Source organism: Eretmochelys imbricata, chromosome 6, assembly GCF_965152235.1.
Source record: "Eretmochelys imbricata isolate rEreImb1 chromosome 6, rEreImb1.hap1, whole genome shotgun sequence".
NCBI lineage: Eukaryota > Metazoa > Chordata > Testudines > Cheloniidae > Eretmochelys > Eretmochelys imbricata.
In genome coordinates, this window is record NC_135577.1 from 7,446,156 (window position 1) to 7,468,041 (window position 21,886).

The 21,886-nt window shown below is 50.3% G+C and overlaps 2 protein-coding genes across 6 annotated transcripts in view; one reads left to right on the plus strand and one right to left on the minus strand.

Annotated features, from left to right (window-relative positions):
- Positions 1-21,886, minus strand: part of LOC144267068 (uncharacterized) — a 620,395-nt gene that overhangs the window by 219,820 nt on the left and 378,689 nt on the right. The gene's annotated exons all lie outside the window — the stretch shown is intronic.
- On the plus strand, positions 1,695-12,418 carry LOC144267027 (uncharacterized). Of its 5 annotated transcripts, XM_077820667.1 has the most exons (5): positions 1,695-1,780; positions 3,066-3,192; positions 4,022-4,138; positions 6,786-6,875; positions 7,485-12,418. In XM_077820667.1, exons 2-5 carry the CDS (start codon positions 3,066-3,068, stop codon positions 8,774-8,776), a joined length of 1,626 nt encoding a protein of 541 aa, XP_077676793.1. In that variant the 5' UTR covers positions 1,695-1,780; the 3' UTR covers positions 8,777-12,418. The 5 variants fall into 5 exon arrangements, with proteins under 5 accessions (XP_077676793.1, XP_077676789.1, XP_077676791.1 ...); XM_077820663.1 differs by lacking the exon at positions 1,695-1,780 and having other exon boundaries at positions 1,918-3,192; XM_077820665.1 differs by lacking the exon at positions 1,695-1,780 and having other exon boundaries at positions 1,918-3,192; positions 7,488-12,418.

Here is a 21,886-nt window from a genome sequence, read left to right on the forward strand (position 1 = left end):
TTACTAGTAGTTAAATTGTTCTACCCTGTGTTCATTGTTGTCAGGGTTCCTTCCCCAATCTGAACTCTAGGGTACAGATGTGGGGACCCGCATGAAAGACCCCCCAAGCTTATTTTTATCAGCTTAGGTTAAAAACTTTCCCAAGGCACAAACTTCACCTTGTCTTTGAACAGTATGCTGCCACCACCAAGTGATTTAGACAAAGAACAGAGAAAGGACCACTTGGAGTTCCTATTTCCCCAAAATATCCCCCCAAGCCCTTACACCCCCTTTCCTGGGGAGGCTTGAGAATAAACAAGATGAGCATAGACCAGCCTTGGATTTTTAACACCCAAAAAACCCAATCAGATTCTTAAAAAACAGAACTTTATTAGAAGAACAACAACAACAAAAAAAATAAAAGATAAGAGAACAACTCTGTAAGATCAGAATGGAAGATAATCTTACAGGCAGTCAGATTCAAAACATAGAGAATCCCTCTAGGCAAAACCTTAAGTTACAAAAAGACACAAAAACAGGAATACACATTTCCTCCAGCACAGTGAATTTCACAAGCCAAAACAAAGAAAACCTAACATATTTTCTAGCTAGATTACTTACTAACTTTAGAGGAGGTGGAGGGCTTGCATCCTTGATCTGTTCCAGGCAAAGGTATCACACAGACAGAAAAAAGCCTTTTCCCCCCCCTCCAGATCTGAAAGTATCTTGTCTCCTCATTAGTCATTTTGGGTCAGGTGCCAGCCAGGTTACCTGAGCTTCTTAACCCTTTACAGGTAAAAGGACTTTGCCTCTGGCCAGGAGGGATTTTATAGCACTGTATACAGAAAGGTGGTTACCCTTCCCTTTATATTTATGACAATTGTATATGCAGAATCTGTGAGACGCAAGATGTATGCTCTGTTAAGGTTTGACAAATATGAACTGTGTGCTAGGTACAGTGAGTGCAAATATTTCTTTGGTTTTATGCTCCTTGTGTGCTATGGTCTACCGCCAGCTAAACTGTTGTGTGCATAATTAGATAAGAAAAGGTGTGTAAGGTCTGTGGAATCTGGAATTTTCTGTCTTCTAAATGAGGACAAATATGAGCAAAACTGAGTTCATAGTTGGGAACAGAGTGAAGATGTAACTGCTGCAAGATAATTGCTCCAGGAATGGCATATTCTTGTCTCACCACAGTGGCACTTAGGCTGCCCAGAAAACGTATTTTATCACTCACAGCCACTCTGATTCCAGATCCAGATTTGAATAATTATTAAATAATGTATTAATTTGCTAATAGACAGTGTCATGACTCTCAACCCATATTTATTCTGGTGAAATATCGGAAAAGGCGTCGCTCACCCTGATGAATTACTAAGAAATGTTCTTTGCACCGGGGGCCTGGAACTCAGGGTGCTGGGAGTGCAGGTGCAGCAGCCCCCCCGGGTTGAAGTGGTTTCCATCCTCCACAGGGCCCCCAGCCCCCCACTGTAACATTGGTGCCATACCCGCCTTTGCACAAGGGATGGGAGCCACCAACCCACAGGGAACCGGCTTCACCCCGTCTCCCCGAGTGGCTCCCCGGGCAACTCGCTTCCCCGACCGAGATGATTAAGGGTTAAACCCACAGAGCTCGGGGTCCTCCACAGCCTAGACAGGCCCAGGAATGACTGCGCGAGGGGGCGGGCGAAGGGAGGGACCTTCTCGTGCCCGCCGCGGAGACCCGGGGGCCGAGCCCGGCCCGAGCGGCGCGTGCGGGAGCGAGCCCCCTCTGCAGGCTGCAGCCCCGGCGCGCGGGGCGGTGAGCGGGGCCCGGGGAGGCGCCGCCAGAGGCGGCCGCGGAGGGAGGGAAGCGGCCGCAGAGGCTGCGAATCGCTGCCTGGGGAGGAGGCTGCTGCGCGGGCGGGTCCGTTCGGCCGGTTCCTCTGGCCTGTGCCACGGGCGCTGGGACCGGCCCGCTCGGGACACCGGGCTCGGCGCCGGGCCGGGGCCGCTGCACACACCGGCGATGGGAGCGCGGGGGGAGGCTGCGCTGAGTCCGTGGGTACCGCGGGGAGAAGGTTCCTTCTGTGAGCGCCCCATCGGGCAGCGTGCTGGGGATTCAGCCCGGGGCCTCCAGCGCTACCAGCCTGGGCTGCTCCTGCTTGAGCTGCAGCTCTCTGGCTGGGGCTCCCAGGGTCTGTGCAGATGGCAACTAAAAGCTGCAGCCGGGCTGTGCCAGCTGATGGGGCTCAGCCTAGGGGCAGTTTAATGGCAGTGCAGGCATCTGGGCTCCTGCTGGAGCCTGGGCTTTGGGACCCTGCTCTGTGTAGCTCAAGCACTTCTCTCTTTCATCAACAGAAGTTGGTCTAGCAAGAGATATTCCCTCCGCCACCTTGTCTCTCTAATATCCTGGGACCGACAAGGCTACAACACTGTAACCATAATTCCTGCCCCATAGAGAGGGCAAGCCCGGGGGGGAGCGACTGGAGAGCGAACCCACCCTGTGCTCACCCCACAGTGCAGCTCCAGCAGCTCCTGTGTTCTGTACGGCTGAGTCCAGTGCCCCACTCTCACCCCGCAGCAGTGGCTCCAGCAGGGTCTTGAGGGGATGGGCCCAGTGTCCTGTTCTGGGCATTGCATCATGGCTGGAGGGGCCGCAGTGCCACTCAGGGTTGGTCTGCCCAGCCCCCCCAGCCTGGTGACAGAGGGTCGGGTGTGCCGGCTAAATGTAAGTGGGGCTGTGTCCTGGTGCTCTGGGTTGCAGCAACACTCACTGAAGTTTGGCCTGCTTGTTGCATCATGACAGAGGGTCAGGAGGACTAACCCTCAGCAGTGCTGTAATCCTTTGTGCCAGAATACAACACCCACAGCCAGGGGCTGGGCTCACTGTGGGGTGAGTCACAGACAGAAAAAAAGTCAGAGGAAAGGACTGTCCGTTACTTTTTTCACACTGTGGCAAACCTGCACCCATGGGTACGAACTTTCAAACCCTCCAGGGCCCTCCCAGTTGCGTGGACCACTGTACGTCTGCCTCACCTGCAACAGCTCTTCCTCTACCAGTGTGTAAACTTTGCCATGCTGAGTTGGGTTGTTTGTCCTTTCAGATGTCGGTGACGTTTGAGGATGTGGCCATGTATTTCTCCCCAGCGGAGTGGGCGCTGCTGGGCGAGCAGCAAAGGCAACTTTACAGACATGTCATGTGGGAAAATTACCAGACTCTGGTCTCGTTAGGTGAGGAGCTGTGTCTGTGAGATCAGGGCCCCAGTGCACTGGGTGCTGCACAGAGACACCGTAACTGAGATGGAGCATTGGTGTGAGTGGTTGGGTGGAGAGGTGTCTATGGGGTTGGAAGGAGGGGTGCATGGGTGTGGATGGATAGAGGTGTGTTTAATGGAGCGGAGCAGCCCTTTCAGGGGGAGACAAGGTGAGTGTGAGAAAGAAGCTTTTGAGCCACCCAGAGCTCTTCTTCAGGTCTGGGAAAGGAAAGCTTCTCTCTCACCAACAGAAGTTGGTCCAGTAAATTACCTCACCCACCTGGTCTCTCCAATATCTTTGAACTGATATGGCTACAACTACACTGCATATCTTCAAAGGGAGGCACTTCCACCCATTGTCACTAGGGCTCCACAGTTCAAGGCAAGAGAATTCTGGCTCTTGAAGTTCCCCAGACAGAGCACACGAGCAGAAAAGGGCCGTGTGTTCTGCAGGCTACAGGATGAAAGGCCACCAGCACCACAGTTAAGGTGAAAGATAGACTGGGTTCATCTGTGCTGGAATAAAAGACCCACGGCACGGCTGTGGTTGAGCTGGGTCAGTTGACTCAGGACGTGGGACTCAGGCTGCGGGGCTAAAATTGCAGTGTAGATATCTCGCCACTGCCATGTGCAGGCAGTATTGACCATAAGCTGCAGTTCATGTTTCCATGGAAAACAAATGCAGATCCGTAGATTAGCTCATTGCCTAATTGGCACCTTGCATATGGAGCTGCGGAAGGTGCAGCAGTTCCGTGGCTAGAAGTGCTTAGCTTAGATCTAACGGGGCGGTGATGCTTTTCTCTAAGCAGGAATCCAAACCCGCAAGCCAGTGGTGATCTCCAGCATAGAGCAAGGGGAAGAGCTGTGTGTCCAGTATCCCACAGAAGATGCAGATGGGGACATCCTGAGTGGCACCCGGCCAGGTGAGGAAGGAGTTAAAGTGATGTGCAGGGATCAAATGGGTAGCTTGAAGGCAGCTGAAATCCTGTTGCATTTTGGCCAAATTGACAATACATCCCAGAACAGGGGTGGGCAAACTTTTTGGTCCGAGGACCACATCGGGGTGTGAAACTGTATGGAGGGCTGGGTAGGGAAGGCTGTGCCTCCCTAAACAGCCTGGCCCTCACCCCCTATCTATCCCCTCCCACTTCCTGCCCCCTGACTGCCCCTCTCAGAATCCCTGATCCATCCAACCCCCCTTGCTTCTTTTCTCCTAACCGCCCCCTCCGGGGCCCCCCCACCCCAGGACTCTACCCCCTATCCAACCCCCCCGTCCCCTGACCGCCCTGCCCCATCTAATCGCTCCCTGTCCCGTGACTGCCCCTGCGAACCTCTTATCCCTTATCCAACACCCCTCCCGCCCCCACTCCCTTACCATGCTGCTCAGAGCAGCAGGAGCTCACAGCCACGCCGCCCGCACTGCCCGGCAGGAGGGGACAGCGGGGGAGGGGCTGGGGGCTAGCCTCCCCAACCGGGAGCTCAGGGGCCGGGTAGGACGGTCCCACGGGCTGCAGTTTGCCCACCTCTGTCCCAGAATGTTAGTGTTTTAGTCTAATGTCGTTAGGCTTTTTTGCAACGGTATCACATTGTCGGCTCTCATTCAATTCATGATCCACTATAACCACCACGTTCTTTTCTGCTGTACTGCTGCCAAGCCAGTTATCCCCCATTTTCTAGTTGTGCATCTGATATTTTCTTCCTAAGCGAGCTACTTTTGTACTTGTGTTTCTTGAATTTCATCTTGTTGATTTCGGACCAATTCTCCACCTTGTAAAGATCATTTTGAATTCTAATCCTGTCCACCAGAGTGTTTGTCACCCCTCTCTGGCTGTCGGAATCATTGGCCGAGCAGCACTTGGGAATCTCCCTTCCCACATCAGGCCCAGTTTTGTAGAGACCCAACATCGTTCCATCGCTTTTGTGGGCTCTCAGTTGACATTAATAAGGGATTTCCTTATTACTCCCCAGGACTGCTTGGGAGGCAACATCATCTTGTGGGAGTGAGGAGACCTGGACTCTATTCCTCACTCTGCCACTGAGCTGCTGGCTGACCTTGGACAATGTTGTATTAATTCATATAGACTACATGGGCCCAGAGAGACAAAGGCGTTAATGTGACACTGTCATGGCCAGTATTATAGAGGGTTAAATAAGCTTTGGGGTTTGGAATACAGAGACTGTAGCCTGTTTAGTATCATGGAAAACACCATGACGCATTCTTTCTAACCTTTTATTAATGATAAAGGAAAAGAGTTAAGGCATCTGAAATGTCAAGTATTAGGTGTGACTTTTATTTTGACAGTGTCCCTTGTTTCCTTGCCCTTTAGCTGGAGAGAGTCTTTAGACAAAAGGCCTCTGTTTGAAAGTCTTTTCGATGATATTAAAGATGGTAATAACTGTCCTTTTGGGGAGGAGAGAAGCAGTTAGCTGAAATGAGCTGGAGCTGAATCCTGGCTGGAGAAACACAGGCATAGCACATGGTCTGATCAGCCAATTGGAGGCCTACCTGGCAAACGTGTACCAGCGTTGGGCTGTTCTGGGCAGTGCTTTTGGCTGCCTCTTTGATCACAGGCTTACAGCAATGTTGCAAACTATGGCAGTTTTGTCCAGCTAAGCCAGACTCTTGTTTAATATAAAACAAAGGGAGAAGAATAGGAAAGAGAAGAAATAAGCTGAAGAACGAAAAGAACTCACGGTGCTTGGGGGAGAAGGGGACAAAGTCTCACATTCCAGGTGATTTGGGGGAGTTAGCCAGAACTGGTAATGGTGGCTGTATACTCCAGCTCCCTCTCTCTGGTCCAGTCTTGTTAGCACATTTCTTAGGATAAGGATGAAGAAGATCTGGGGTCCCAAAAGAAGTTCAGGGTGGCAACATGATGATATCGCTCCCTGCAGCAGTTGTTGGCATGCACCTGCTGTTGCTGCATCTTTCAAGGGTTGCATTCAGTTCCCCTCCTTTATTTCCCTCCCAAGTGTTTTCTTTTGAAAAACCAAGAAAGGAAGTAATGGGCAAAATAGCCCAGCCCTTCATTGAGTTTTCCTCTAGTTAGGCCTAAATTCTGACACATTCATTTTGGTTCATTAATTTCCAGTTCCACACTTCTCTTGTTTACCAGCCATAATTTTAACACTGTCCTTGAATTGCATGATAGGCCTTTTCTGTTTGGACTAATTCCATCTTCTTTTTTATATTTTGCACCTTTGCCCATCGACATTTATTGTTGTAGGATATTGTAACACTGTATAACCTTTCTCACAGTTTTTACAATTAAACGGCCAATTAGGGTAAATTTGTGGGCCCAATTATTACAACAGCAAGTTACTGCTTTGGCTCAGGTTCCCTTTGTGTATTTAGTGTATAAGCTCTTCAACATCAGGACAATCTCTCTGTGCAGCGCCTGGTGCTATGCAGCCGCAAACTCAGTTGTGCTACCACAATACAAATTGAAAATCAAGCCCCAAATAACCTCCCATCTTGTGCATCGTTTATGATGGTGGGGAAAGGGCTTCTCTCAGTGATATTCATTTGGTCCATGTGCTGGCAACCAAAGACTTTTTGTCTTGGTGCAGATTTTCCAGATGCAGAGGAGACCTGGGACTGGTCGGCAATTGAAAGCTCGTTGGGCTTCTTCCTCACACAAACCTCTTCCCCTGGAACGGGTAGGGAACCAGCTCTGCCCTTTCCACCAGTGGGAGCCAGAGAGCTCATTTCAGGAATCGTCCATCAGCTGCAAACTCTCCCCTCCCAGAGCATTACAATAGGGATTGAAGCCCAAACATGAAAAGTGCTACAGCTCCTCACCCTGACATCCCCGTAGAAACTCCATCTCTCCCCTTATGCAGATTCCCCCAGTCTCTCCCCCTCCCCCATTTTCCATAGAACATGGAGCCGTTGGGATCCCATCACAGTGTGAGTGTTCCGTGTGTGTCCCTCGGGAGAGGGGTCCTCAGTGCTGGTGTGTGGTGATGCTGTTCTCCCCAGTGAGATGGGCCTCAGAGTAGGGAGAGAATCATGGGGGCTGATTCTCATGTTCATTGACTTGGGGGACTATTAGCAGGGTCTGTGGGACATTGATCTTCTCCTTCTTCCCCAGCACTGGGGCTCCTGGGAGTTTGGCCTCTTGCACTCAAGCGTCGAGGGCCAGCCCTGCTCTGAGGGGAGGGGAAGGGCATGGGGCTGACTCAGGCTTATCCCCCTGCTAGGAATATTAGTGGTTTCCCTGTGTCAGCAGCACGGAAAATAACATCTGGATTCTCTTCCCCACCAAGCAGGGGCGAGGAGCCAGAGCAGAGCTGAGGGGCAGACTCCTGAGGAAGGGCCTGGCAACCTGAAGCCACCCAGGCCTTTCCCAGGGACATCAGGGAAGAACCATTCCAAGAAATCTGAGCGAGGAAGGCAGCAGAAGAGGCAGGGCAGGCCACAAAGGCAGAGGAAGAACCTGACCAGGAAGGAGCCAGCAACCCCAAAAAGCCATCAGAGTAGATCCAGGCCACATCTAAAGCCTCCTGCAGAGGGTCAATCTGAGCCCAGAAAGAGCCTATATACCTGCCGTGTGTGCAGGGAAGAATTCAAGGTGCAGAGAGACCTGATAAGCCACCACTGGACGGTTCATAGGAGACAAAATCTCTATCAATGTAGCGAGTGTGGGGAGAGCTTCAGGAGAAAAAAGGCATTCAAAGCACATGGGAAAATCCACAGAAAGGAGAGAGCCCATCCCTGTTCTGAGTGTGGGAAAATATTCAATCGAGCATCCCATCTCATTGCTCACCAGAGAATCCACACCGGCGAGAGACCCTATTGCTGTGCTGAGTGTGGGAAAAGATTCTTCCAAATATCAGCTCTTACCATGCACAAGAGAATCCACTCAGGAGAGAGACCCTATGCCTGCGCTGAGTGCGGGAAGTGCTTTATGTATTCCTCTACCCTTAACAGACACCAGAGAATCCACTCAGAAAAGCGGCCCCATCGCTGTACCCAGTGTGGGAAAGGCTTCAAACTTACATCAAGTCTTACTAGACACCTGAGAATCCACAGTGGAGAGAGACCCTTCCTGTGCCACGAGTGTGGGAAAAGATTCAACCTACAAGAACATCTCATTAGACACCAGACAACACACACTGGGGAGCGACCCCATCGCTGCGCTGAGTGCGGGAAAAGTTTCAGTCTCCTTCAAAGTCTCCGGAGACACCAGAGAGTCCACCGTGGGGGGACCCCTCATCACTGCGCCGAGTGCGGGAAAACATTCAGTTGTCTGGAAAATCTCACTAGACACCAGCGAGTCCACACGGGGGAGAAACTCCATCGCTGCGCTGACTGTGGGAAAGGCTTTGTCCGTCTGCATCATCTCACTAGCCACCAGAGGATCCACACTGGGGAGAGACCCCATTGTTGCACTGAGTGCGGGAAAAGATTCACCCAGTTGTCTGGCCTCACCACCCACCTGAGAATCCACACGGGAGAGCGACCCTATCCCTGCACGCAGTGTGAGAAGCGCTTTGCTCACTCGTTGTCTCTTGCTAAACACCAGCGAACCCATGGGGCGGGGACTCCTGACCCTTGAGTTTGATGGGGGGGAACCTCTGCCCGCTCTCACCTCGCCCTTCTCCCCACAGCCAGTGCACAGAAGGGAGACCCTTCCTCCCACCTCCCCGTTAACCAGGTACTAGATGAGAGTTTTATTAGAATGGTTTGTGTAGCCCCCAGGATGGGAGTGTGAACCGAGCAGCCACCTAAACATCGCCGTGAGCATTATGGGCTGCAGCTGGACAGAGGAGATGACAGGAGTCAGGGCTGCACTTTGGAGGCCCTGGTTTCTGCCAGGCCATTCACTCAGCGTCTCTCGGCTGGAAGGGATTATTTTATTATGGACAGTGAAAAATGGGCAACATTTCTGGCAGAGACTGAAGAGGAGTTTCCTCCTCCTGAGTAACCAAAAGGCTGCGGTGCCCCATCCGTGCCCCTCACTGCACTGATCACATGGAAGGGGAGGGATGAGGGATTGTTACAGGGGTCAGGGAGCTGTTTCCTGTTCTAATGGCTCTTTTTCTGAAGAACTTGAGTCTCAGTTTCTGGAGGAGGAAGGGGCACTTAATGTTACTAACACTGAGATGTCTGTAGGGCGCAGCCCTGATCCCCAGCAGCAAGGAATAGGGGGGCATTGTCTCTCGGCACCTTTTGGGGCTGAGACTCGTGGTTTCTGCTAGTTGTAAGTGTTCTCTGCAAACATCCCTTGGAGTCACAGGGCCTGCCCAGAGCGTGACGCTGGTATGAAATGGTCAGGGGTAGCATGGGAGGGACAGATCTGGGATCCTGTGTGGGAGCGGGCAATCAGGAGAGTGGTGTTTCAGAAAAGAGAGTGACTCGCAGATACACAGAGAAACCAGTCCCCAAAGCACTCAGCAGCAGCCCTGGCCAGTGTCTCCCTGTTTCCCTGGCCCAGCGGGCCTCTGTGGCCCTGTCTCTGACTGGCACATCTTACCATCCCCTTCGGACACAGAGGGAGCTCTCATTGCAAGGGGGCAGGAGTCTGTGAACACCCGCTGGCCGCAAGGAACATTCTGCACAGGGGGACGGTTGGGTGAGATTGAACAACCCCTATCGTGGGGGAGTGTGTCAGTCTGTCCAGTGATTTAAGAGGACATCGCCGCTTTTTGACCTGAGCGGCTAGTCAAAATCTGGGGCTCTGGGGATGTTCCATTTAGAAGCAGAAATTGGGGATAGTTGGTATTTCTTTGATGCAGCTTCATTTATTTATAAAGAATGTACCAAGTCCTGTGTCTCTGAACGCAGAAGGACCCAAGAACAAAAGGAGCCGTTTCTTAGCGTCCAGCCCCCGAGACTCTTCAGCCAACACTAGACCCAAAAGCTCTGTCTAGCCTTTTCCAAGGCCACGCTGTACTTACAGCCTCCTGCTTGGCTTTTCTGCCTCTTTCTCTGCCTGCCTCTCGCTATGACCTCAGTATCTGTGTGTTCTCTCACACACCAAAATGTTTCAGTTCCTGATCAGATGTTTTAGCAAGCACCAGGATATCATCTAGGTATAACAGCCTATGATGGTTTTTCAGTTTTCCCAGAGGCGGTTCTGGACTTAACTGAAACCCAAAAAGGAAGCGTTCCTAAGCTTGTGTGATACTGCCAGTGAGGAAAGCTGCAGAGGGAGGGTCCTCCAACCCGGCTTTCACCATGGAATGTAGCCGTTTGCCGGAAAGGGGGTTATGTGAAAATCCTCTTAATCTTCCAGGGATGATTCTGGGTGTAAGTGAAACTCAGAAGGAGTTTGTTGTGGCTCCACAGAGCAACGCTTCTGTAGAGCAGAAAAAAGCGGGGTTGTTGCTTAGAGAAGCTCCTAGGGAGAAGGTTCCTCATGGTAGTTTTCCCAAACAGTTTGCTGCCACTGATGGGTGTAAAAGTGATTTGCGTGAGTTCACTGAGGGTGAATCACTATATAGAGAAAGCAACAGTTTGTTTGGGAGACTGGTTTCAGTTCCTAACTGCCAGTGTCTTTCTGAGGTGTCAACATCCACTGACTTTGCTTTAGAAAGATCCAGAGTGGATAGCCTAGAGGAGGTTTCAGATTGGGGGCTGGGGCCGGGGAATTGTTAGAGAAATTGAACAGCCCTGTAGCCAAGTGGCTGGGCTTGGCCAGCATGTTCCCCATGCTGATTCTTTGAGTAAGCAGCCTGTGCCTCGGGGTCTGAGGAAAGATTGGGTTACTGGTTTTTCAGAGCAGAACAGCCTTATGACTGAACCCACAAGGATGCAGGGGAGAGCAGACAAACTCTCACCCTGAGACACTTTGGATTTGTTTGGTATCTTTAAAGCAGAGTCCAGTCTCTAAGCTGGTGGTGGTGGATCCAGAAGCAAGCATGCAGGAGGGTGTCTGTGTAGATGTTGATAGCACAGAGGGGCTGCAGTTGGTGAACACACCTAGCCAGCAAAAGGATCCCTGTGAACAGGGAGGTTCAGTTTTCAGCCTTCTAGGAGAAAGGGGGTTGGGGGGAAGGGGAGGACCCAATTCTGTTGAGGGGGAGAATGAGGGTCCAGACTTGAAATTGGTAGCAGATGAGAATTTGAAAGCTGGTGTCTGAGTTGATACAATCTACCTGGCTAACAAGGGACAGGGAAGATTTGCCCATAGCTGGTAGCACTGAGGACACACCTGGCCAGGCAAGGGATTCAGTGAGACAAGAGGCATGGTATGACCAAGATACTTATAAACACTGACTTGTAACAGATTTGGTGGTACTGTTAAGGTTTAGCTTTCTAATGTATTTGATTTTGACGTCAACCCTGGTAAAATGGTACAATGTGTATGACTTTGATAAAAGGCCTGTAAACATATTGGGGATAATACCTAAAAACACGCTGTATGCTAGAGAGCTGTAGAATAGTGAAATGTTACAACTGGTACCTGTAAGTAATCGTAAAGTTTGGCACAGCAGAGAAACCTTTACAAATCTAGTCTGCTATACAGAAAGGGAAACTGAGGCACACTACCACATTACTGTCATGGCTAAATGCCAAGGTAATTACACCCTTGAGAGCATTAATGTCTATATTAAAGTAACATCGGATGAGAAGACTTTCAGAAAGTGAAGGTAGCTATATATAAAGAGCCTGATTTAGTCAGACATGATTTTGATAAACTAGTTCTTTTTTACACTAATGCTTGTGATGTAAACCAGAAGTGTAATGATATAGGACCAAGAATGGAAAATTCGTGTGATGCATTCAGCAGTGTCTAGGAACACCCCTTTCCGCATCAGTTTTGTGTCGGGGGTGTGACGCTGCATGGAATGTAGGGGACACTTGAGGATATTATGAATATCAATAGTGTAGAATGGCAATGAATTATACCAGATATGCCATGCCTATGAACGGAATTGGGCTTTCAAGCCATGTGCTGGGCAGCTTGTGTTTGGAACAAAGGAAGCACAGGCTGCATGGTAAGAGACTATAAAAGGCAGCTGCATCTTGTTCATTTTGTCTTCAGTCCCTGCTTCTTACCTCTGGAGGAACCTTGCTACAAACTGAAGCTCTGAACAAGGATTGAATGATCCACACAAGCCAGCAAACTCACCAGTACTGCTAAGAACCTGATATATGGATTTTGAAGTCTTTGTATGTATGTGACTGTTTTACCATTTAACATCTCTCTTCTTGTTCTTTCTTTTCTCTTTATAATAAACCTTTAGTTTCAGATACTAAAGGATTGGCTGGCAGTATGGTATTTTGAGTAAGATCCAAACCTATACTGACCTGGTGACGTTGCTCACCCTTTGGGGTCAGAAGAACATTTTGTATATGTGAGCAGAGTTTTAAATAACTTCTCACTGTACCAGACCTAGGTGCTGACTGGGAGCCAGATGCTGGAATGCAATAAAGGGGCTGTGTGATTTCTTTTTTTTGCTTCTTGATAACCAGTGCGGGGGATCAGAAGCACAGTTTGTGACTGGTTGGGAGGTTTAACTTCAGTGTTACCCACCAGTCTTGGGAGTATCTGCTCTCCCTTTTGCAGCCTGCCCTGCCCTGCCTTGGCATTTCCAGTGAGGGCTGCCCCGGGCACCCCCGGTCACAGTGGCAAAAAACAATTCAAGGTTGTTGGCGCAGGCACCGGCTTCCTCTTTGCCCTGGGGGTGCTCAACCCCTGCTCCACCACAGGCCCCGCCCCCACTCCATCCCTTCCCCCAGGTCCCCACCCCTGCCCCGGCTCTTGCCGACCAGTTCCGCCCCCTTCCCCCGAGCGCGCCCAGTCCCAGGGGGAGGAGTTGATTGGCAGGGCTGCTGGTGGGTGGGAGATGCTGGTGGGTGGCAGGGGGAGGAGCTGGCTCCGGTGGGTGCTGAACACCCCTTCATTTTTTTATCATGGGTGCTCCAGGGTGCTTCAGATTGTATGCACTTCCATAGGGGCGGGGGAACCACTCGGAAGAGCAGGGGCTGATTAATCACATTGTAACTCCTCTTAGGAGGCCGACCACCTGGAAAGACTGGCATATACTGGTTCAAACTCGATTCTCCTAGGATCAACCGAGAAAGAAAGGACTTTTGGTTAAATAGCCTGAGTTTAAACTGACTCAAGGCCTCCTTTCTTATCCAGCAAATGGACAGGACCTCTGGTCCACAGAAGGCTCCAGTCCTTAGGGAAGGACTGGATAAGACTGTGTCCTTGTGCGGAGCAAAGGGTGTTACCATTTTGGAACTACAGAAGAGCTCCTGTGTGGGGTTTTGAATGATTGCTCACCTGGCCGAGTCCATGTCGGAGCTGAAGTGATCTCCAGTTCGCCTATTTTCTCAAGATTAAACGTCTATTTTTTTTTAAACTTTCCTCGTAGGCCAGGTTTTCTAAACCTTTTATCGTTTCTGTTGTTGTCCCCTGGACTCTTTCCAATTTGTCAACATCTTTCTTTGTGCGGTGCCCAAAACTGGACACAGAACTCCAGGTGAGGGCTCACCAGGGCTGAGCAGAGCGGGACAATTACATCCTATGTTGTACGTACAACACTCCTACTCATACACCCCAGAACGATATTAGCCTTTTTGACATCTGCATCACATGGCTGGCTCATATTCAAGTTATGATCCAATATAACCCCCAGATCCTTCTCAGCAGCACTATAACCATACCAGTTATTCCCAATTCTGTATTTGTATGTTTGATTTTTTTCTTCCTAAGGAAAGTATTTTGCACTTGTCTTTATTGAATTTCATCTTGTTGCTTTCAGACCAATTCTCCAATTTATCAACATGCTCATTTCCTTTTCATCACAAGCCCCATGGGAGCAGCACCGTTTGTCAGGAGCAACAAACACTGTTACACCATTCTTGTCCAACCACCCTGTTCTCCCTTCCTTGTGGGAAGCATTGGGATAGGCCCCTGGCAGGCCGTGCTGAGCACACAGGGACGGCTCCCTCCTGCAAAACAATCTGCCCTATTTCCGCTTTAAGCAGGTCACTTTAATTCAGGGGTCTCAAACTCGTGGCCCGCGGGGTTATTTTCTGTGGCCCGCAAGCTCCCTGTGGCCCCCCCGCAGCGTTTACCTAGAGCGGCTCTAGCCCGGTATGCACCGGGGGCAGCCCTCGGCCAGAACCTGGGGGAGGGGGCACCAGGGTCTGTGTGTTTCCCTGGCCTCTCCTCCAGGTACCTCCCCCGAAGCTCCCATTGGCCGTGGTTCCCCGTTCCTGGCCAATGGGAGCTGCTAGGGGCGGTGCCTGGAAGGAACGAGCAAAGGTGGGGGGGCAGGGCAGGTAGACAGGGAGCCTGACCTGCCCCCAGTGCACCCTGGGCCGGAGCCGCTCTAGGTAAATGCAGGGGGGAGGAAGGGGGGCTGCGGGTTCCCCCCTGCAGCCGAACCCACTGTCCTGAGCCCCCTGCCATCCCCCGCACCCCTCCTGACCCCTGACCCCTGCCCTGAGCCCCCTGCCACACCCTGCACACCTCCTGCATCTCAACTCCCTACCTGAGCCCCCGCCACACCCCACATGCCTCCTGCACCCCCTGGAGGCAGGGAGGGGGCAGAGTTGGGGTGGGGATTTCAGGGAAGGGGTTGGAATGGGAGCAGAGAAGAGAAGGGGCCTCATGGAAGGGATGGAGTAGTTCTTTGGCCAGCTTCCTGCCTGGAGCATCAGCCCTGGAGCAGGGAAGGAACTACATTTCCCAGCATTCCCTTGGCTGCTATCAACAGGGGATGGAGGGGGGAAGATGCCAAGGCTGGTGAGACCTTGTCAAGGTTCCTTCCCCACTCAGAACTCTAGGGTACAGATATGGGGACTTGCATGAAAACCTCCTAAGCTTACTTTTACCAGCTTAGGTTAAAACTTCCCCAAGGTACAAACTATTTTACCTTTTGCCCTTGGACTTTCGCTGCCAGCACCAAACGTTTAACACCAGTTACTGGGAAAGAGTTCGTTTGGAAACGTCTTTCCCCCAAAAATCCTCCCAAATCTTACCCCCCTTTTTCTGGGGAAGGGCTGATAAAAATCCTCACCAATTTGCATAGGTGACCAAAGACCCAAACCATTGGATCTTAAGAGCAATGAAAAAAGCATTCAGTTTCTTAAAAGAAGAATTTTAATTAAAGAAAAGGTAAAAGAATAACCTCTGTAAAATCAGGATGGAAAATACCTTACAGGGTAATTAGATTCAAAACATAGAGAATCCTTATAGGCAAAACCTTAAGTTACAAAAAGACACAAAAACAGGAATCTACATTCCATTCAGCCCAGCTTATTTTCTCAGACATTTAAAGAAAACAGAATCTAACGCATACCTAGCTAGATTACTTACTAAGTTCTAAGACTCCATTCCTGTTCTGTCCCCGGCAAAAACATCACACAGACAGACACAGACCCTTTGTTTCTTCCCCCCTCCAGCTTTGAAAGTATCTTGTCTCCTCATTGGTCATTGTGGTCAGGTGCCAGTGAGGTTATCCTAGCTTCTTAACCCTTTGCAGGTGAAAGGGTTTTTCCTCTGGCCAGGAGGGATTTTAAAGGTGTTTACCCTTCCCTTTATATTTGTGACAGACCTGATGCATCTGCTTGTTGTGAATGGGGAGATGGCTGGTAGAAGGGGGTGGTACTGTGAATGGGGCACATGTATGCACAAGGAGTAGAAGACTTGGACCCAGACATCACCCTCAGAAGACTTCCTTGGCTGGCAGCTCCCAAAGAAGGAATTGGGTGGAGTGAATGGAGAATGTGCCTCTATCTGAAGCCTAGTAAAGGAGGTATGTGGACCCCACTAGGAGAAGTTAAAATGATAAGTAAGAGAGGGAAGGCTCTACTAGAGGACCTGGGCAGCTTTAGATACAGTACCAGGCACATAGGAGGATGTGACTCAATTTCTACTTCTGAAACATAGAAGCAGAAATTGGCTTTTCCTTTCCAGATTTATCTCATATCCAGAAAGGGAATCTCGCACCTGCCTTCCAGATTTGAACACCCTTAAAGTTCAGGAGCACTCAAGTTCCATTTGGGCCGCTCTCTGTTACTTCATTTCTCCCAAATCAAATATTGATCCACTGTAATTTACTGAAGAAAAAGTAGGATAAAATTGAGCAACAAATGCTGGCATCTTCCCAATGTTAACTAGGACTGGAATTGCTATTTTCAACAACCATTGCCCTTTTTTATTTTAGTTTTGTTTGTTTAAAAAGAAGATGACAGTCAATATTGCATTGGCAAGTTCCCCACAGAAACTAAGAGTAGAACAAAAGAACACCAAAGGCACCTCAACTTTTCCTCATTATGTGGGACAGTCTTACAATATGGATCCAGATATCCTCTAATCATACAAACTGAAAATTGTTCCACTTTACTGCAGTTCTGTAACCATGCAGGAACCAGTCCTGCATTCTATGCCCATCCAAAATTCCTACTGAATGCAGAAGTACCTTGCTTTTGTAACCATACCACCTGATAGTTTCAAACGCTGTAAGCGAAGCAGGTTTACGTTTAGTAATTGGGCGGGAGGCCTCTCAGAAAAAGGTAAGTGCTGCAGGAAATGTTGCTTATTCACTAGGTCATGTGAGTCTCTCCTGTTTACAACAGTAAACCAGTACAGCATAGTTTTCGAATGCACTGTACTCCTGGAGTCTAGAATTAGTTCCTTTGCTTCTATACACAGCCCATTAAAGACATTGAAAAGACTCCCACTGACTTCAGCAGGCTTTGGGTGGAAACATGGGGTAACTCCACTGTCTTCATAGGGTACCGATCCCACAGTGGAGGGGGGTGGTGTGAGCTTGTTGCAGAGCTGCTGCTCAGGGATGGGGAATCTCCTGGCACCCCAGCCTCGGAAATCATGCAGGCTGAACCTTCTTCACTACTATGTGTTAGCTGTTGGGTGCATAGGAATTGGGGGCCCTTTCTGCATGTGATGTGCATCTCAGGTACTTAAAGCCTTGGCCTGGAATAGGGAAGCACCTAACTGCAGAGTCTACAGCTGCCTAAGGCCAGCGCTGCAGATTGAGAGTCCCTAGTGCTGCTGTTGCAACGTTCAAGTATGCTCAGCCTTGGAATTGCCACCCCTCCCGCAGCTAGTAGGTGCAGCTGTCTAAGGCTCTGTCTAAGGCCTCTGGCAATTGGCCCTGTCACTGTAGCCAGAGAAGCTGCAGGTGGCTCTGTGACTACTGGGGGGCCATTAAGCTCGGAGCAGATAAAGAAACTGAAGTTAACCTCAAGGAACAGAGGTCACCAGTAGGAAAGGAATGTCAAGGGGAGCAGGGAAAGCAGGAGCAGATCAGGTTTGCAGGGGGAGAATAGGACCAGCTGTCTGGGGAGCACGTCCAAGGTAGAAGGGAAACAAGCCTGGGGAGAGGTGGTGGTGACCAGGTAGTGGAATAGCACATAGATGGGAGCAGAGAGAAAAAGAAGGCTGCAGGTTCCCAGGGGCTAAGTGCTCACTGAGCCAGGGTTGGAGAAATGATGTTTGCAAGTGGCAGGATGGGTGCTGGGGGAGGAATTTGTCAGAATTGATCGGGTATCTGTTGGCTGTGGAACTTTATTGAGCTGAGGCCAGGATCACACACAGTGACTGGTGAAATAGGGTGGTACTGGAGACATGGCTATACAATGTCTGAATGAGGAAGGAGATAAATCTGTGGGGAGTTTCCCTGGTCCTTATGAAAGTTCTGCTCACTGTGGACACTGGTAAACCCACATGGGTACAGCTCAATGAGAAAAACTGAGGGCTGAGGAAGCTGGGTATGGCAAAACATATAGTTAAGCAGAGGTGTGTGATCAAAATTGAAGGGCTAAAATCCATATGCTGTTTATGTTACAGCCTGATATATAGACTGTGTCAGCTCTTTTTACAGGCCCAAAATCCAGAGTTTGGTCAAGACAAGAGAGGCCGAGCAAATAGTGAACAATATCAGCTAAGAAGCAGAACAAACAAAAGACAACTTTGTTTTTTGCTAAGATAAGCTTGGTCAGCAAGAAGCCAGGTGGAAATTATAATTGGGGGCTTTATCTCAGTTGCAAACAGACCTAAGGAATGAAAGGGGCCCTGTTTCTTCTGTAGAATAGGTGCCTTCCTACACACCAGCCTTGAGTTTATGGAAGAGGTTCAAACACGTCAGTATGAGATACGATATCCTCCCTCTCACAGATGTGCACCTCTCCTCCAAGCCATTGCCAGTGCCTGCCTTAGCCCTGGTCTACACGAGGACTTTAGGTCGAATTTAGCAGCGTTAAATCGATGTAAACCTGCACCCGTCCACATGATGAAGCCCTTTTTATCGACTTAAAGGGCTCTTAAAATCGATTTCCTTACTCCACCCCTGACAAGTGGATTAGCGCTTAAATCGGCCTTGCCGGGTCGAATTTGGGGTACTGTGGACACAATTCGACGGTATTGGCCTCCGGGAGCTATCCCAGAGTGCTCCATTGTGACTGCTCTGGACAGCACTCCCAACTCAGATGCACTGGCCAGGTAGACAGGAAAAGAACCGCGAACTTTTGAATCTCATTTCCTGTTTGGCCAGCGTGGCAAGCTGCAGGTGACCATGCAGAGCTCATCAGCAGAGGTGACCATGATGGAGTCCCAGAATCGCAAAAGAGCTCCAGCATGGACTGAACGGGAGGTACGGGATCTGATCGCTGTATGGGGAGAGGAATCCGTGCTATCAGAACTCTGTTCCAGTTTTCGAAATGCCAAAACCTTTGTCAAAATCTCCCAGGGCATGAAGGACAGAGGCCATAACAGGGACCCGAAGCAGTGCCGCGTGAAACTTAAGGAGCTGAGGCAAGCCTACCAGAAAACCAGAGAGGCGAACGGCCGCTCTGGGTCAGAGCCCCAAGCATGCCGCTTCTATGATGAGCTGCATGCCATTTTAGGGGGTTCAGCCACCACTACCCCAGCCGTGTTGTTTGACTCCTTCAATGGAGATGGAGGCAACACGGAAGCAGGTTTTGGGGACGAAGAAGATGATGAGGAGGAGGAGGTTGTAGATAGCTCACAGCAAGCAAGCAGAGAAACCGGTTTTCCTGACAGCCAGGAACTGTTTCTCACCCTGGACCTGGAGCCAGTACCCCCCGAACCCACCCAAGGCTGCCTCCTGGACCCGGCAGGCGGAGAAGGGACCTCCGGTGAGTGTACCTTTTAAAATACTATACATGGTTTAAAAGCAAACATGTGAAAGGATTAATTTGCCCTGGCATTCGCGGCTCTCCTGGATGTACTCCCAAAGCCTTTTCAAAAGGTTTCTGGGGAGGGCAGCCTTATTGCGTCTTCCAAGGTAGGACACTTTACCACTCCAGGCCAGTAGCACGTACTCGGAAATCATTGTAGAACAAAGCATTGCAGTGTATGTTTGCTGGCATTCAAACAACATCCGTTCTTTATCTCTCTGTGTTATCCTCAGGAGAGTGAGATATCATTCATGGTCACCTGGTTGAAATAGGGTGCTTTTCTTCAGGGGACGCCCAGAGGTGCCCGTTCCTGCTGGGCTGTTTGCCTTTGGCTGAACAGAAATGTTCCCCGCTGTTAGTCACGGGGAGGGGTGAGGGGTGAGGGGGTAGCCACGTGGTGGGGGGAGGCAAAATGCGACCTTGGAACGAAAGCACTTGTGCTATGTATGTAATGTTAACAGCAAGGTTTACCCTGAAAGAGTGTAGCCACTGTTTTATAAAATGTGTCTTTTTAAAAACCGCTGTCCCTTTTTTTTTTATCCACCAGCTGCATGTGTTTCAAGGATCACAGGATCTTCTCCTTCCCAGAGGCTAGTGAAGATTAGAAAGAGAAAAAAACGCACTCGTGATGAAATGTTCTCTGACCTCATGCTGTCCTCCCACACTGACAGAGCACAGACGAATGCGTGGAGGCAAACAATGTCAGAGTGCAGGAAAGCACAAAATGACCGGGAGGAGAGGTGGCGGGCTGAAGAGAGTAAGTGGTGGGCTGAAGAGAGGGCTGAAGCTCAAATGTGGCGGCAGCGTGATGAGAGGAGGCAGGATTCAATGCTGAGGCTGCTGGAGGATCAAACCAATATGCTCCAGTGTATGGCTGCAGCAAAGGCAGCTGGAGCACAGACCGCCGCTACAGCCCCTGTGTAACCAACCGCCCTCCTCCCCAAGTTCCATAGCCTCCACACCCAGACGCCCAAGAACATGGTGGGGGGGGCCTCCGGCCAACCAGCCACTCCACCACAGAGGATTGCCCAAGCAACAGAAGGCTGGCATTCAATAAATTTTAAAGTTGTAAACTTTTAAAGTGCTGTGTGGCCTTTTCCTTCCCTCCTCCACCACCCCTCCTGGGCTACCTTGGTAGTCATCCCCCTATTTGTGTGATGAATGAATAAAGAATGCATGAATGTGAAGCAACAATGACTTTATTGCCTCTGTAAGCGGTGATCAAAGGGAAGAGGGGAGCGTGGTTAGCTTACAGGGATGTAGAGTGAACCAAGGGGCAGGGGGTTTCATCGAGAAACAAACAGAACTTTCACACCGTAGCCTGGCCAGTCATGAAACTGGTTTTCAAAGCTTCTCTGATGCGTACCGCACTCTCCTGTGCTCTTCTAACCGCCCTGGTGTCTGGCTGCGCGTAACCAGCAGCCAGGCGATTTGCCTCAACCTCCCACCGCGCCATAAACATCTCCCCCTTACTCTCACAGATATTGTGGAACGCACAGCAAGCAGTAATAACAGTGGGAATATTGGTTTCGCTGAGGTCTAATCGCTTTTAAACGTCCAAATGCACAGTCTACCACCATTCTGCACTTGCTCAGCCTGTAGCTGAACAGCTCCTGACTACTGTCCAGGCTGCCTGTGTACGGCTTCATGAGCCATGGCATTAAGGGGTAGGCTGGGTCCCCAAGGATAACTATAGGCATTTCAACATCCCCAACGGTTATTTTCTGGTCTGGGAAGAAAGTCCCTTCCTGCAGCTTTTGAAACAGACCAGAGTTCCTGAAGATGTGAGCGTCATGTACCTTTCCCGGCCATCCCACGTTGATGTTGGTGAAACGTCCCTTGTGATCCACCAGAGCTTGCAGCACTATTGAAAAGTACCCCTTGTGGTTTATGTACTCGCTGGCTTGGTGCTCAGGTGCCAAGATAGGGATATGGGTTCCGTCTATGGCCCCACCACAGTTTGGGAATCCCATTGCAGCAAAGCCATCCGCTATGACCTGCACATTTCCCAGGGTCACTACCCTTGATATCAGCAGATCTTTGATTGCATGGGCTACTTGCATCACAGCAGCCCCCACAGTAGATTTGCCCACTCCAAATTGATTCCCGACTGACTGGTAGCTGTCTGGCGTTGCAAGCCTCCACAGGGCTATCGCCACTTGCTTCTCAACTGTGAGGGCTGCTCTCATCTTAGTATTCATGCGCTTCAGGGCAGGAGAAAGCAAGTCACAAAGTTCCATGAAAGTGCCCTTACGCATGCGAAAGTTTCGCAGCTACTGGGAATTGTCCCAGACCTGCAACACTATGCGGTCCCACCAATCTGTGCTTGTTTCCCGAGCCCAGAATCGGCGTTCCACCGCATGAACCTGCCCCATTAGCACCATGATGCATGCATTGGCAGGGCCCATGCTTTCAGAGAAATCTGTGTCCATGTCCTGATCACTCTCGTGACCACGCTGACGTCGCCTCCTCGCCCAGTATCGCTCTGCCAGGTTCTGGTGCTGCATATACTGCTGGATAATGCGTGTGGTGTTTAATGTGC